Genomic DNA, 17,160 nt, shown 5'->3' with positions numbered 1-17,160 from the left:
CACCTGATGGTTGATAGTATTTTTATTTTTCCTCCACCTCCTTTCTGCTGCCCTGCAATTTCTTAGAGTTAGAGTTCTAACGCTCATTTCTAATGGTGCCCTTTATCACCCCTTCCTGACTCAACCCTTTCCAATTATCTGAGCTTGGGACTGGCACTAGGAGTACACTAAGTGGCTTTTATTGTGGCATGGCTAAGATATGATGTCCACAGTAATGTAAATTCTCCACGCACTGCAGCTGGAAGGGCAGAGCAAACCAATGTGGACATTTGTCTTCTCACAGACCATTGCTCTAAGCAGTGGAAATAAAAAAAAATGATAAATTTACGAGTTGCTGTTTATGTGTGGAAACGGTTAAAGTTATCTTGAAAAAAAAAAAAAAGTATGCCATACCAATCTAGGCTGGCAGAAGTAACACAAAAGCGCTCCAACTTTAAGCTACTTTAAGCGACTTTTTTAAAACTCTAACTTAGAAACCAGAGTCACCCAAAACTGCTCTTCTGACATTGCAAATGCCCTAACACTACATTTCACGATGCATCAGTGCATCACAAGTTGGAGCAACATTCGCAGAAAAGTTTAAAGATAAACTTTTGCACCACTAGAAACATTCTGGCACAGAACTGCTTCTCTGGACACTGACAATCACATTGTTAGAAAAGATATAATGGAGCTCGTCTATATATTGTGAGTGCATCATGTTCCCTGGTGTCATCTGATTAGGCTGTATTTCCACCATGGATGTATTAAGTTGAACAGGCCTAAGCGATAAAAGGATAAAAATAGAAAATTGTGAAATAACTTTTTTCAATAGCAATATGGGACATGGTCAATAAATAGTCAACAGAACTCATTCTATAATTTGACAGACAACACAAAAAGCCAATGCCAGTGAGAACAGCAATGGTGTGGCTGGAATAGAGTTAGAGCGATGTCATATTAGGAGAAGCTCCTCGCAGCAGCATATGTACTAATGTTTAGGCTACTGGAGTCGTGCACACCAGTATGTTAGGAGTGTGAAAAAGAAATTATGGTCCAGCAGTGTTACTACGTTGGCAGTCCGTATACAGCTACGGGCTGTTCATTTACCTGCAGAGAGCATCTGTTGTCAAATGGTGCAGTGTCGAAAATATGTGGTACAACTAGTCTATAGCCTACTCTTGTTCGTGTTGTTGGTCCTTGAGCCAGAGCTGAAGACAAACAGAGTGTTAAAGACAATGAAAAGTGTCCACTCCAGCCACTGTCTTTAGTTTTCGTGCTGTCTTAGACAGTGTCACTCCCTCGCCTGTTCCTGCAGACTTGTCAACCACTCAGCATTCAATTGACGGCACTGAGCACATTTGCATTGGTTGAAAGCCCTTCTCTACTGGCTTTCCGTAAGAAAACATGTACACAAACGGACATAATCGCAGCACCATAAATTAAGCATGAGGGAGATAACATTAAGGAAAACTCGAGTGACAACCCAATGGACACAGCCAGAGGTTCAAAGCAAGACGACATGGCTAAAATGTCAAAGTAACTTGATAGTGTGGAGATATTTTGGCCATTAAAAGTCTGAAAAAGAAGCAGAACTGGGTGCACTGCAAACTGTGTCAAAACCATGCTCCCACAAAGGCAGATAACGCCATGACAAGACATGATGTCAGTAAGGATATTTAAAAACATCAGATTTAAGCAGCTAACTGACCCATCCAACGTCCAAATTCATGGACATAACATCTCTCTCAAGCGACACTTTCCCAGCTGTACATAGAGTGTAGAGAGACAATGGTGTCATACTTCACTACCACATCAAATTTGTAGTTAAATGGTAAAGTCACATATCTGATCCATGCATGAGCCTCACTTCCCACTTCAGTGGGACACTACTGCAATCCTTTGTGGGAGACAAAGTGGACTACAACAGAGTGAATATGTCTTTTGTTATGTTTTCTTTTGTTTATATTTCAAAGTTTGTTAAATTTTACATATTTACACATTAATATACAACTGATATGAAAAAAATGATAGTTATAAGATATTTTTCTGTATCATACAGGCCTAAATGAGAACTGGATACCAGAGACAACACAGTTCACGGTTCTTAAACTTGAATAAAAGTTGCTCAGTGATCCAAAAAGGCATCCAAGCTTCCTCCATGAGGTACCCAGATGTTCTCTACATTTCTGCAATTTTGGCTCATAGAGCATGCGCGTTGGGGTCCCACTGAGCTGAGCACGTAACAAAGATTTCTGCCAGCTTAATTCCCAGTGGCTAGCCCAGAGACAAATGAATATGAATAATAACAGAAAACATATGGGGGTTCTAGACTTTCCAATTCTTAATTGACTAAATGGCTTAAATTCTGGGGAAAATGTGTCTTTGGGCCAGCGTACATCAGGTGATAAATGTATTTGCTGTAATACCCCAGTTTCATGACTACAACAATGTGTTAAATTTGCCCTCGAGAACATTCACAGATGCACATTTTAAACCTTTCACATAAAAGAAAAGTATGCATGAAAGTATGTGAACAATGACAGTTATCCTGCAGCAGTTGTCTAAGCATGGGTATGATAAAGGCCGGCAAACTGTGATAGGCTAAGAGTAAATTTAGCTCACATTAATATTCAAGAATTACAAAACCAATCAAAATCAAGACCATTACATTGTAACATGATCATAAACTAATCCTGTATTGCTTTGGTTTTGTTACTATTAATATGCTACAGAAAAATAACGATGTAATACAAGCAATGATCTGAATTTCAAAAGTCCCATATATCTCAAATGCCCCATACATTTAAGGGTTTAATATGATAACTCAAAAATTATTTTTCTTATTGTGAAGATTTTTTTAATCCCACTATTTGTATGTATGTATGTATGTATGTATGTATATAAAGTTAAATTCACTTTACAGATTTAAGAAAAAGGTAAAATAATGAAAATAAAACCATGGCTGCCGTGTTAGAACAGTAAAGGTCACCAGCATTACAACAAAATGAAAATGTTAAAACACTTTGGTGTGTTTATTCCTATATTTGGATTAACTGTGTATTCGTGACAGCTCACTATTGTGCGCTTAACATGAGCTAACGTTGCATCAGTTAGGAGGTAAGCTACAATATTAGCCGGTTCAGCTCCAGTTTTCTCGACCAACTTGGGAATAAACTCCACTTTAGGCTAGCTCTCGTGTAGTTAAGCTACTTAGTATAAGCGCGGGTTAGACATCATTGACAATAAAAAATACAACAATGGTGGGTTGAAACAGAAAATATAGCACAGAGCCTTTTTAAACTTACATGAACTCTGAGCGGCAGCAAACCCAGCACGATTTCAACTGGGGAGCGTGACAGCTGCTATCCCTCCTTGCTAACGGAGCTAGCAAACAGGCAGCCGCAGATTCGCCAGCTCAGGCCCCACTGTGTAGATCGCAGCAGCATACGGATAGGAAGCAGGTGCAGTTAGCCGTTTGCTGTCGCTAGCCATATGTTCTATAGCTCGGACATTAGGGAAGCCTTAAAGTTGTCTCGGCAATTGCCTGTGTATAATTAACAGATTAAAAAAAATAGACCACAAACAGGAAAAGTACATATAAAACTACTCTTCAGTGACTTTTCTGTCTTTTTTTTTTCATTGATGAAATTTTAACACCGTTGTCTCGCTCGTGCAAAGTATTTTCTGTGCGCCCCCCCCCCTCGTCGCACGAAATAAACGTCGTCGATCACGTTCGCTCAGCTGTTTTCATCGCGTCGCAGAAACAGGAAAAATAATTCATTTCAATAATAATTTCAGGTTACTCGTTTACATGGTTATGCAGCTTCGTCTTTAGAGAGGACGCATTTTTTGAGGTAATGCATACTAAACGACGGCTCCACATCTGACATAACAGCTATTTTCATAACTTCATACATTCAGTAGCATCGTTGCCCTCTCGCACTCTGTCTTTTGCTTCCGAAACGATATTTCTGTTAACTAACTGGTGTAAGTGTGTTGCAATAACAAAGTCAGTGTTAACCCTTTTGCTCCAATCATGGGCTTTACCTCAGTTTTGTGTTGAATTACATTAAGGGTGAAGTTGGATAATATACCACATCACCGTATTGATTAATGTTTCTTTCATTCATGTTTTACGCATAATTTCCCCTTGCTGTTTCCCTTTATCTGTTTTTCAAGCCAGTGGCACAATGCGCTCCCTTAAAGACGCCCAGCTAGGAGCCTTTACCTTCTTTGCCTCAGCTCTTCCACATGATGTCTGTGGAAGCAATGGACTCCCTCTGACTCCCAACTCCATCAAAATCCTGGGACGTTTCCAGATTCTCAAAACCATCACTCACCCCAGACTCTGCCAGTATGTGGACATTTCCAGAGGGAAGCACGGTATGGCTTTCTGTCTTGTCTCTTGTAGTGCTAAAATAAAAATGTGTAACCTGTCATCACATTTCATATTAAGCACTTAAACAACTTATCTAAATTGAAGCTATTAATTTGGGCTTTCAGTACAGAACTTACTAAAGTGGTGACACATAACATGTTTAATGACACGCTTGTGTTGGATACATGTTTGCTATGATTTATGAATTTTGGGAATACCTATAAAGCACATGACTCTGCTGTAAGCAAAGGGGTTCAAAGTGTGCCAAGGAAATATTACCCACACCACCACCAATACACCAGCCAGGCAGAACTGTTGATACAAGGCAGGATGGATCTATGCTTTCATGTTGTTTATGTCAGATTTTGAGCCTGCCATCTGAAGGTTGAGACTCATCAGATCAGGCAGCGTTTTTCCAGTTTTGCTTATCCTGTGCAAACTGTAGCCTGTTTCCTGTTCTTTGCTGACAGGATTAGCACCTGGTGTTTTCTGCTGCTGTAAGCCCATCTGCTTCAAGGTTCCACATGTTGCGTATTCAGTGATGCTCCAAGTCGTTATTAGAGTTTTCTTCTCTGACTTCTGACATCAACAAAGAATTTTCTCCCAGAGAATTGCCACTCACTCAAACCAGCCCATCTGGCACCAACAACCATTGTCATGTTCAAAGTCACTGAGGTCACCTTTCTACCCCATTCTGACGCTCAGTTTGAACTTCAGTAGATTGGCTTGACTCTACATGCTTAAATGTGTTGATTTGCTGCTATGTGGTTTTTCTAATTAGTTGTACCTAACAAAGTGGCCACTGAATGTATATCTATGTATTTACAAGTGGGAAACATGACATGTACTACATAGTATGTCATTAAGGAGTCCTTCAAACACCATCCTTACATAATGGTTGTGAACATTTGGAAAATACAAATCCAGAAGTTTTTTGTTTTTCTTTCTGAAATTTGCCTTTCCGACAGCAAAAGTCTTGATTGTATTTGTATCTCAACCTTTTATCCTTCTTGCTAGATTTCGAATTAGTCCAGGTGTATTATCAATAGTGACCCTATTGCTGGTTTTAATAATCATTATCTTTTTTTTCTTGCTCTTCAGAACGGCTGATCGTTGTTGCTGAACACTATGAGAACTGTTTAAGCATTTTCCAAAAACCAGAAAACGCACCCAGGTAAAACGACCAAAACTAACCAGACAGCAATACACAAAAAATGTGAATGTGACTGATGTGAATGATTCATTGTTATTTTACCTTTCTTTACTTTCACTTTTGAACAGTTCCCTTTAAACCTTATTGTTCATAAGGTTTTTCATGTGATGTACACTTTTCAGCGCATTAACAATAAAAAAGGTTTCTGTTTGTGCTAGTGCAGAAAAGGTGCTGCAAATAGCCTATGAGGTTCTTGAAGGCCTGGAGTTTATGAACAAAAATGGTTTGGTGCACCGAGCCCTCGGCCCAAACAATGTCCTCATGGACTGCAAGGTACTGTTTCTATCAAAGTCATCAGGTTTACGCTAGCCTGAGTTACTGTCTAGTTTTAAAGAAATTGGAAAAAAAGGTCTTGCACTCTAATGTCGAGCTTGTCTTTGCAGGGGAACGTCAAGCTGGCAAAGTTCGGCCTTTATCACATGACTGATCACGGGGCAGATGTGGATTTTCCCATTGGGTATGTCCTTTTCTTCTCTTTTTTTCCTTCAGTTAGCTCAGTGTAAAGGGTCAAGTCTTCACGCATATCTGGTTTCTGTTACTCAACAAAAAACAGGCAATTGACCGTAAAAATGATGCATAATTGGCTCATATCCTTTTTCACAGAAACCAGCTTTTAGGGCATCCTGATTAAGGAACTGTAACAGATCTTTGGGCTTTGATCACAATCCAAAGGTCTTCATGTTCTACCAAGTATCTGTGTAATATCCTTTTGCAGACTGAGAAGAGAAATGATGGCACATTCCTGTGACTTTCATGAAACATTTGGTGTTGAAAGTTCAATAAATGTAACTGACAAACAGCTTTCGCTTTGAGGAACAGCTGTTTGGACATCATTTATTAACAAGAACAATAACAACACTTTACATAGAGTAATAAAGAAGATGTCATATTAGATATAAAACAGAAATTCAGCAAATTCCCTGTGGGGTTTAAAGCCTTAATTAACTTGCTGTTTATAATTTGTCTTATTCTGAGGCTTATAAAAGTGCAATACTTATCTGCTCTGTCATTTTTGCCTCAGGTACCCATCATACCTTGCTCCAGAGGTGATCGCTCAGGGCTCCTTCCACCCCAGTGACCCTTCCCGTGATGAAGCTCCTCTGCCCTCGGGACCAAAGTCTGATGTCTGGTCGCTCGGCATTTTGCTCTTTGAATTGTGTGCGGTAAGAATTCTTAATAAACATTCATGCAAGATTTTGGATTTTTGTTTAGAAATTCCATCTTAAAATCGAATCAATTGCAGGGCAGAAGACTCCTGCAGAATATTGATATAAGCGAGAGGCTGAAATTCATTTTAACCCTGGGTGAGTACAAAGGTCATCTGGGTTATTCAGAGCACAGAAAAAATTGTGCCTCTAGTCTCGTTTAGGCTTAAGTGGCGATGTTGTTTGTCCTCCTTAGGTTGCATGGATGACATTGTCACTGTCCTTGCTGAGGAACATGGTTGCTTGGATACCATTAAGGTAAACCTAATGTCTGTTTGACCGGCAGCAATGTCATAGCTGGTGTTGTCTGTATGTGTGTGTGTGAAACCTACTATAACATAAACTCCATAAAAGACATTTTGAATGCTTTCTGTCTGTCTATGGCCAGATTTTGTCAACACATTAAAGTCACAACTATTCAAGATATACTTTCAGCGTTTGCAGATGAAATCAAAGAGAAGTTTAAATATAGGCGTGATCTGAGTACGACGTGAATAAGCCTACTTATGAATCATGCAGACAAATGTTGTGACGATGGGCAGTTAGGTTTTTGTTTTCTGATAAAAATACAGAGTCATTAAAGTTGGATTTATCATCACAGTATTATAGTCACGTGTAAAACCTACATTTATCTCTAGGTTGGCTGTGTTTTGATGTCTTTGATCTTCATGCTAATTGGATACCTAAATGTAGGTTCTGAAATCAAAACAGCACGAACCAGATTGTACATATATTCAGTCTAAAAATATTGTTGTTTACTCACCTAAATTATTTTAGTTGTTTGGGTGGTTGATTTCACTCAAATAATTATTGAATATTTTTTACATAAATGGTGGAGTTTGTGATTCAAACAAAAATATCTTATATAGGTATGTATGATGATGAATGGATATAAAAGACAAACAAAAACAGTATATACAGTATGCTTTCATCCAGCAGCAGGTATGGTGGATGTTTATGTACGGACACTATGTGACCATTCTAAGTGTTCATCAGAGTGACGGACTGTGGAAAGATACTGTGTTTGTCTGCTTGTTTAGTTGTACAGTGCTCTGTAGCGCCTACCAGAGGAGGGGCGTTAGAACAGGTTTTGTGTGGGGTGTGATGGGTCTGCAGTGATATTGCCTGTTCGTTTCCTGATTCTGGATTTGTACAAATCCTGAATTGAGGGAAAGTTAGCAGCAATGGTCTTTTCTGCAGATGTCATTATTGACGTCTTCTGCACACTCTGTGGCTTATTTAAGCACTGTCTGTTACATGCAAATCCCTAGAAGTTTTGTAACTAGTACATGCTCATGCTACGGTTTTGTTTGGCTTGTACTTAATGTCACAAAAAGTTTTTTTTGAAAGGGTAGTAGATTTTATGGATTTTTAGGAGTTTATGGACAAAGAAACAAAGAAACAGAAAGAGATTTCATGCATTATTATATTTGAAAATGTGACATAATGTAAGTTGGGAAGCAGTTTCAATATGGCCAGGGCCCTTTTATGTGAAGTTTGCATGTTCTCTCAGTGCTTGTACACGTCATTATCCTGGAGTTCTGGTTTCTTCCACCATGGAAAACACTGCTAGGTTAACCAGGTTGTCTTGGCGATGGACACTCTTAAACAACTGTGCAAATGCTCACTAATATTTCTTGACTCTTATTGGGAAGCATCAATGCGGTGTGTCTGTTCCATTTATGACAGCGTTGATCATATTTGTATAATATTTACAGGAGCTGCCTGACAGTGTTCTTGAGTTATTAAGGAAGTGCTTGACCTTTCTTCCATCTAAAAGGTAAATCCAGTTTCTGTTGGATTTCATATCCTATTGCAGGTCATTAGACATTAAGTTAAAAAGAAAATCTTTTTTGGTGTCATGATAATCATGTCTTTTGACTTTTATACATAATATAGGCCAACCCCTGCAGAACTACTGCAAGACCCTGTTTTTAATAGCATCTCCTGCCACTACACACCCTTCCAGAAGCCTGTCAGCCTGTTCTCCTCATCCCTGCGCTGTGCACATCTGGTGCTCCCAGACGACATCAGTGACCTTTGCAAAGGTCTTACCCACTTACACACAAACAAATATGCAGACTTACACAGACACTGAAACACACAACAACGTCGGACATACACAAACCATATGTCGAACTACTTTCCTTTGATTAAAAACCTTAAAAACACTCTTAAAGCAGAACAGATTATCCAGAAATTGCTTTAATTAAGTGTTCCTTTACTAATAAAGTCGTAGCATTGTTTTATCCTCCTTTTCACATACCATACAGTCCTGTATTTAATTCCAAACTCTCTTTTCTCTTCACCACGCCAACAGCTTTCCACTGTCGAGAACATCTTGACAGTAGAAATGAGAAAGTTTTGTTTTTTCCTGCTTTCTAGTTCTGGAAGCGATTTCCTTAGATTTACGCTGTTTATTTTATTTGTTGCAGGCCAGATGAAATAATTAAAAAAAAGACTTTATTAGTGTCATTTCCTTTTCAAACAGTCACTACTTTCACCATTTATTTTCATATGTTGTAGAGCCACCTGTGCCTGTTGGGTTTTTACTCTTTTTGTGTGTGTGTATATGTTTGTGTGTGTGCTATTAGACAACGATGAGGATTACCTGTCGGAGCGGGCCATAGATGAGGTTTATCATCTGTGGTGTCTGGCAGGTGGAGACCTAGAAAAGGAGCTCACCAACCAGGAAATCATTCAGTCCAAACCACCGATCTCCACACTGCCCAAGTATAAAACAACATATGCACAAACACAAAAGACTGAGCGGTTGGCAGTTTTTATTTAAATTTTGAGCCTGTCTGCATCTTGATTGCATCTCCTTTTCAGTTTCGTCTTGGAGGATGGGGAGACGTTTGGCCAGGGCAGGGATCGGAGTTTCTTGCTCGATGACACGACAGTGACGCTGTCTCTGTGCCAACTCAGAAATGTAAGACCGTAAAATGTGTACATTTCTTTATGAACACTCCTGCACTATCTGCAGCCTTCTGGGCTTCCTTTGATATACTGAAAACAACTGCAGTCATTATGCCACTCGTACGTCTGTATTAATAAGTGTGTTTTTATTAGTTGACAAAATCTTTTAATGTTGCCTTGCTGTATTGCAACTGCAGTAAAATTGCACTTGCAATAGAAACTATAAATTACTATAGAGACTAGATATTTATAGAAACTATAAACTTCTGTTACTGTTTTTACCATAAGTGGTCTTTTTTTCCCCCAGAGGTTGAAAGATGTAGCCAGAGAAGCCTATTACCCTCTCCTCGAAGACGAGTAAGTGCTCTCAATCTTGAAGTTGCTCTTGTCATCCTCTCCTCCCCTTTAGTATTTTACACCTTACTTCATCATTTATTTTAGCTTGAGAAATGTCATACCCCCCCTCTGCTTATTTCTCCCTCCTCCAGACAGTCGAGTTTGCCCCAGTCCAACAGCAGCAATGAACTGTCGGCCGCCGTCACGCTGCCACTCATCATCCGTGAAAGAGACACCGAGTACCAGCTCATCCGCATCATCCTCTTTGACAGATTGCTCAAGGTCTGGGCTCCATACAAATTCATATGCAGCACTCAGCATGCAAAAGCATTTCCTCAGTTTCTGTCCTGTATTTGTAGTATTTGTTGTTTAAACGTGTTATTGTTAGACTGGGACTCAATAATGTATTGCTTTGACTTTAGGCCTACCCGTACAAGAAGACCCTAGTGTGGAAAGAAGCCAGAGTGGACATTCCCCCACTTGTACGAGGGCTGGCGTGGGCTGGCTTGCTGGGCATTGAGGTACAAAATAAATCATGAAAAGTTGCATTTTTATATTTGTTTGTGGTACCGCTTACTCTCCTTCTTTTGCACAGGGTGACATTCAAGCTAAATATGAAGGTATAGACAAGGATACTCCCATACCAACTGACAGACAGGTACACAGCTGTTTAAAAATGCATGTTACGCCGTGTATACAAGTGGATTTAATCTAACTTCATTCAATCTCTTTTGTCTTTTCGTGCACATGCTTACAGATTGAAGTGGACATCCCACGGTGCCACCAATATGATGAGCTGCTGTCATCTCCCCAGGGCCACATCAAGTTCAGACGTGTGTTGAAAGCGTGGGTGGTGTCTCACCCTGACCTGGTCTACTGGCAGGGTCAGTCATTCTCTTGTAACTCGCACTATTTATTATTGTACTGTACATAAATAGACACTAGGTGGTGGTCATGCCACACTTTTCAAATTCCTTGTTAAATTTCTTGACCCTACAGTTAAATTTGTGTGAAGATCATGAGCTGTTCTGACTTGATTTTCACTTCAGGTTTGGATTCGCTTTGTGCCCCCTTTCTATATCTGAATTTCAACAATGAAGGCAAGACTTTTAATGTGAACTCAAGTAGCTAACTAGTATTTTATCTCCATTTTATTTTCATACTTTTCATACTTTCATTTTTATCTGATTCTCTTCCCAGCTTTGGCATATGCCTGCATGTCTGCCTTCATCCCCAAGTACTTGTACAACTTTTTTCTGAAGGACAACTCTCATGTGATCCAAGGTAAGCTATACTTGAGTAATCTTCGCACAACTCAGAGAGTTACTTACGCACTAATGAAATATTCAGTTTTCATTCTTCGAGCAGACGCTGTTCCATATTATTTTATTACTTGTTGTCATTTCTACCGGTTATCATATGTAGTCAACTGCAAGTTAAGTAATAAGCATTAAACGTTGTCTGAGCATTCAGTTAAGTTCAAAAGCAAATTATCATCGGCTGGCACTGAGCATCAGCCCGTCAGCTCAATGTTGATTAAATTTTGGCTCCATGTTGCTTCTAAGCTCTGAAAACTAATTTCAGTCTTTCTTAATGGAGTTTGCAGCTGAGTCGCATCATTTAGAGATAGGGAAACAAATGAAACTGCAAGTGCCTGCAGAGAAATGTCACAGGCAATTCGTACGTGACTGATAAACAGCTGCACCATACACCTCTTGAACTCCATGGGGAATGTGACTATTATCATTTCTTCCCCTGCTAGATGCCCTGGAGAGAGCTGTCTAATGTTTATCTTTCTGGTCAGAGCTCCTTTGTAGATGAACTGTGTGAAGAAATGGGGCTTGCACAGCTTTGTGCAGCATGAGTTTACATTCACTATGTACTGAGGTTGAGAAAGGCTGAAAAGTGGATCAGGAGAGTACGAGCAACATGTGGGTAACACATAAGAGTTGACTAAATTTCAATAAAACTGATTCACTTGATGGAATTACTACACTCAAGCTTTTCTGAGTCACGTTTGTGTATGTTTTTCTTTGATGAACAATACTGCACCACCCCTCATTTCTTTATATTTTGCTTGAAAAAAGAGAAATAGGTTCAGCAGTTTATTGAAACGTGTACAAATATACATAGCAATGCAGTATATAAGGAAAAAACTGAGTCAATAGTCAACATTTGGTATGACCACCTTTATTCTTCAGCACAGCCTGAACTCTCTTAGTCTGATTGCTTTACATTTCAATCAATCAATCAATCAAGGCTTTATTTGCCACGTGCCGGTTGCCCTGCAGTGAAATAGGACCCCCCCCTCCGACCTTACACACACAACACAGACATCAGATGAGGATACAGGTCGGAGATCGGTAGCCATCCATCCATCCATCTTCATCCGCTTTGTCCGGGGCCGGGTCGCGGGGGCAGCAGCCTAAGCAAAGAGGCCCAGACCTCCCTCTCCCCAGCCACCTCCTCCAGCTTATCCGGGGGAATACCAAGGCGTTCCCAGGCCAGCCGAGAGATATAATCTCTCCAGCGTGTCCTGGGTCTGCCCCGGGGCCTCCTCCCGGTGGGACATGCCTGGAACACCTCACCCAGGAGGTGCCCAGGGGGCATCCTTGTCAGATGCCCGAACCACCTCAGCTGGCTCCTTTCGATGTGGTTTCGGTAGCGTTACAGAAAAAAACACTGAAATATACACTACAATGGGAAAGTACAAGAGGGAAAAAAAGAGACCTCTACTCATGCTGGGCTCCTGGGAGGACAGCATGTGTTTTTGTTCGGCTGCAGCCTTGCGACCGCAGCTGGCGCCGAAAGGGTATCCGCATGAAGTGATGGTGCTTTTTACTTTAGTGCGAACAGCTCATATGAATTTCAAAGCTGTTCTAACAGTCCAACACTGGCCTCTCAATCTCCCATTGGAGAGCCGTGAGCTTCTCCATGATGTATCACCATGTACCCCAACCAGAAGCCTTGGATGAACCGGGATGTTCGTCTCCTCCTGAAGGCCCGCAACACCACCTTTAGGTCAGGAGATGCACACGCCTACAGTACAGCCAGGGCTAATCTAAAGAAGGGCATCAAAAAAGCCAAACACCATTACAAAAAGAAGGTAGAAGAACACTTCTCCAACTCCAACCCCCGACGCATGTGGCAAGGACTCCAGACCATCTCAGACTACAGGACCACTAAACCCTCCCCCGCATCCTCTGATGTCTCCTTCCTCAACGAGCTCAACAACTTTTATGCTCGTTTTGAGCGAGGGAACCCCACAACCACAACCAAAGCAGACGTGACGCCAGACCACCAACCTCTGACTCTCTCCCCCACCGATGTAGGAGCGGTGCTGAGCAGGATCAATGTCCACAAGGCTGCAGGTCCTGATGGCATCCCCGGGCGTGTTCTCAGAGCGTGTTCTGGGGAGCTTGCAGGAGTGCTGACAGACATATTCAACCTGTCCTTAGCCCACGCTGTGGTACCGGCCTGCTTCAAATCCACCTCCATCGTCCCGATACCCAAAAACTCCAACCCATCTTGCCTCAATGACTACCGCCCAGTAGCACTCACCCCCATCATCACTAAGTGCTTAGAGCAGCTGGTCCTAGCACACTTCAAATCCTGTCTCCCCCCCACCCTGGACCCCCACCAATTCGCATACCGCCAGAACAGGAGCACAGAGGATGCAGTCTCCATCGCACTGCACTCTGTCCTCTCACACCTGGACAACAACAACACCTACGCCAGAATGCTGTTTATAGACTTCAGTTCAGCATTCAATACAATCCACCCCTCACAACTCATCAGGAAACTGACAGACCTGGGCATCAGTTCCCTCATCTGCAAATGGTTACTGGACTTCCTGACCAACCGCCCCCAACATGTCTGGCTGGATAACCGCTGCTCATCTACAATCACGATGAACACCGGTGTACCACAAGGCTGTGTGATGAGCCGTTTCCTCTACTCCCTCTTCACCCACGACTGCAGACCGGCTGATGGTTCCAACACCATCATTAAGTTTGCATATGACACCGCGGTGATTGGCCTCATCAGTGACAACGATGAGGCCGCCTACAGGGCGGAGGTGGATCGTCTGGCTGAGTGGTGCGACACAAACAACCTGCTGCTTAACACCGAGAAGACCAAGGAGCTCATCGTGGACTACAGGAGGAATGCTGACCCACATCCACCCATCCACATTAAGTGTGTGAGCAGCTTCAAGTTTCTGGGAGTCCACATCTCCGAGGATCTCACCTGGACGACCAACTGCTCCAAGCTGGTCAAGAAGGCTCACCAGCGCCTCTTCTTCTTGAGGACTCTGAGGAAGAACCACCTGTCCTCAGACATCCTGGTGAACTTCTATCGTTGCACCATCGAGAGCATCCTGACCAACTGTATAACAGTCTGGTACAGGAACTGCTCTGCCTCGGACCGGAAGGCGTTGCAGAGGGTCATGAAAACTGCCCAGCGCATCGCCGGAGCACCACTTCTTGCCATAAAAGACATCTACAGGAAGCGGTGTCTGAAAAGGGCTGGTAAAATCATCAGGGACCCCAGTCACCCATCACATGGACTCTTCACCCTCCTGCCCTCTGGGAGGCGCTACAGGAGCCTCCGGACTAAGACCACCAGGTACCGGAACAGCTTCTTCCCCACAGTTGTCAGACTCCTGAACTCTGCCTCCTGACATCTGACCCACGTTAACACATGGACTGAACATACACACACCCACAATGGACAACTGTACCCTCAAACACACAATAATAAAATGAACTGAACCACCACTCACAACCACTAGCACTTTATATAGCCTCTGTAGAAATTATCCACATATCTCACTTATCTTAACTGCACTACTGTATAGCTCTGTAAATAATCATTCTGTACATACGATAATTTTTAACCCTACAACTGTTTACAACTTGCATAGTTCCCATTTCTGTATAACTCTATATCTCAGATTTCTGTAAAGTTATTTATTTCATATTCTGTATAGTTTTTCATATTTATATCCTGTTCATATCCTGTACATAGCTTGTACTCACTACAGCCTGTACATACTTATAGTTATAGAATATTCACAACATACTTCATACCGTGTACATTATAACATACCATAATAGACCCATTTCTGTAATATACTTACATATCTATATTATTGCTAATATATATTGTAATATATCTATATCACTAAAGCACTTCTGGATGGATGCAAACTGCATTTCGTTGCCCTGTACCTGTGCATGTGCAATGACAATAAAGTTGAATTTTATTCTATTCTATTCTATTCTATTCTATGTAAGTAGTCGTTGGGAATAGTTCTCCAGTCTTCTTGAAGGACATTTCAAAGCTCTTCTTTGGATGTTGGCTGCCTTTTCTTCTCTTCTTTGTCAAGATGAGCCCACACTGCTTCAGTAATGTTGAGATTTTGACTGTGGGGAGGCTATTACCTAATAACTGCTATGACGCCTTCCAGTCAGGTTTTAGACAGAACCACAAGGTTCCATCTTGGGACCCCTTCTGTTTAACATTTACATGCTCCCACTGGTGAATGGTGTAGGACCAAAATACATCAGTGACCTCCTGACCCAGTATGAACCTTCCAGATCCCTCAGGTCATCTGGATCTGGTTTTTTATCAGTTCCCAGAGTCAGAACCAGACACAGAGAAGCTGCATTCAGCTTTTATGCTCCTTATATCTGGAACAAACTCCCAGAAAGCCTCAGATCAGCTGAAACACTCAGTTTATTTAAATCCAGGTTGAAGACTCACCTATTCTCAGCTGCATTTGAATAAAGCACCAAATCCACACTTTTAAGCTTAAATTTCAAAACTTATATTTTAACTACTGATTTTATCTACTGTTCTGATTTTATCTACTGTTTTTTTTAATCAATTTTAAATCATGCTTTTTATTGTTTTCGTTTTTTTAATGTCTCTGTAAAGCACTTTGAATCACCTTGTTGTTGAATTGTGCTATATAAATAAACTTGCCTTGCCTTGCCTATTGAAGGGAATATTGACTTTCAAGCTCATTAAAATTGTAAAAAATCACCTTATATACTTTATTTCATTTATGTTTGCATATGTTTCAATAAATTGCTGCACCTATGTTTAATTTTTCTTGCAAACTATAAAGAAACGAGAGGTGGCTCAACACTGTTGGTTGTATTTTCTACTGGTTACTATAGAGCTTTGTTTGGTCAGACCTACTGTTCTTCACGCCTGAACACTCAAACTACTCAGTACACTCTTTATGGACCTTTTTCCTCTTTTTCAGAGTACTTGACTGTCTTCTCTCAAATGATTGCCTTCCATGACCCAGAGCTAAGCAACCATCTAAATGAGATTGGCTTCATCCCAGATGTAAGTTACCAAGAGTGCAAGTGTTCTGGCAGAGTGATGAAAATAAAAGTCAGCAGTGTAGGACATGCCTGGTTATTAACATTTTTTTGTTATTGCAAATGTATATTTAATGGCAAGTCAAAAATAGTACAAAAATATTCTTAGTGTCTCATTGCCAGGGGACAAAGAAAATGACCATCCATAGATTGTTACGTATATCTTTTCATAGTCAATGACATTTTTTGTTCCACATCCCCGTTTCCAGAATTTGTGGCCAGGGTCAAGTTTTCCCCATAGTCCGCTGGTAATGATTTATACAGCGGCTAATGTCTGCAAGGCACACTTAATGATTGTCCTCTGTCAGGCTTACCTTATTTCTCTTACTTTGCGCCACCTCTCCTCGCCCTTTGCTTTCCTTCTTACGGCTCTGCTCAGACAGTGACAAGGTTAAAGTCTCCACCGTCTCTCCAGGGTTTCAGTTTGTGTGCTGATGAATGTGTGTCATCCACAGCCCGGCCTCTGAGACGTTACCCGATGAAAAGTGGGGTCTTTATCACAGAGGAGTCAGGGATTTAAGTCTCTATTTCCTCAGTGTCTGATATTGCAGCTGTAAAATGGAGCAAGTGAAGCACCAAACTGTGCTTGTTGATTGTCAGAATATGAAAGTGTATGGAGAAAAAAATGTAGCCTGCAGGTGATTTTGCTTTTTTTTTTTTTGGCTGTTTAAACATGTTTTTATGCTAAACAGATGCCCTGTTGTAATTATTTTAGTCTTTTGCGCCTTCATT

General features: G+C 41.2%; 2 protein-coding genes across 3 annotated transcripts in view; one reads left to right on the top strand and one right to left on the bottom strand.

Annotated features, from left to right (window-relative positions):
- Positions 1-3,697, bottom strand: part of aimp1a (aminoacyl tRNA synthetase complex interacting multifunctional protein 1a) — a 28,410-nt gene extending 24,713 nt beyond the window's left edge. The window contains exon 1 of the mRNA XM_026171222.2: positions 3,288-3,697. Coding sequence (XP_026027007.1) covers positions 3,288-3,289 — 2 coding nt within the window. The 5' untranslated portion in view covers positions 3,290-3,697. The remainder of the gene's footprint in view (positions 1-3,287) is intronic.
- The window catches only part of tbck (TBC1 domain containing kinase), a 58,987-nt gene continuing 45,517 nt past the window's right edge, over positions 3,691-17,160 (top strand). The window contains exons 1-20 of one of the 2 annotated variants that reach the window (XM_026171221.2): positions 3,691-3,836; positions 4,166-4,365; positions 5,462-5,534; positions 5,732-5,846; positions 5,957-6,030; positions 6,595-6,736; positions 6,817-6,877; positions 6,975-7,036; positions 8,497-8,558; positions 8,678-8,826; positions 9,373-9,511; positions 9,611-9,710; positions 10,005-10,054; positions 10,186-10,315; positions 10,456-10,554; positions 10,629-10,691; positions 10,791-10,917; positions 11,083-11,133; positions 11,234-11,317; positions 16,308-16,393. In XM_026171221.2, coding sequence (XP_026027006.1) covers positions 4,173-4,365; positions 5,462-5,534; positions 5,732-5,846; positions 5,957-6,030; positions 6,595-6,736; positions 6,817-6,877; positions 6,975-7,036; positions 8,497-8,558; positions 8,678-8,826; positions 9,373-9,511; positions 9,611-9,710; positions 10,005-10,054; positions 10,186-10,315; positions 10,456-10,554; positions 10,629-10,691; positions 10,791-10,917; positions 11,083-11,133; positions 11,234-11,317; positions 16,308-16,393 — 1,860 coding nt within the window. In that variant the 5' untranslated portion in view covers positions 3,691-3,836; positions 4,166-4,172. Of the gene's footprint in view, positions 3,837-4,161; positions 4,366-5,461; positions 5,535-5,731; positions 5,847-5,956; positions 6,031-6,594; positions 6,737-6,816; positions 6,878-6,974; positions 7,037-8,496; positions 8,559-8,677; positions 8,827-9,372; positions 9,512-9,610; positions 9,711-10,004; positions 10,055-10,185; positions 10,316-10,455; positions 10,555-10,628; positions 10,692-10,790; positions 10,918-11,082; positions 11,134-11,233; positions 11,318-16,307; positions 16,394-17,160 lie in introns of both variants that reach the window. The other variant, XM_026171220.2, reaches the window with a different exon arrangement.

Source organism: Astatotilapia calliptera, chromosome 6 (genome assembly GCF_964374335.1).
Source record: "Astatotilapia calliptera chromosome 6, fAstCal68.1, whole genome shotgun sequence".
Lineage (NCBI taxonomy): Eukaryota > Metazoa > Chordata > Actinopteri > Cichliformes > Cichlidae > Astatotilapia > Astatotilapia calliptera.
The sequence above is the reverse complement of the archived record's forward strand: the minus strand, read 5'-3'. Positions and strand labels throughout refer to the sequence as shown.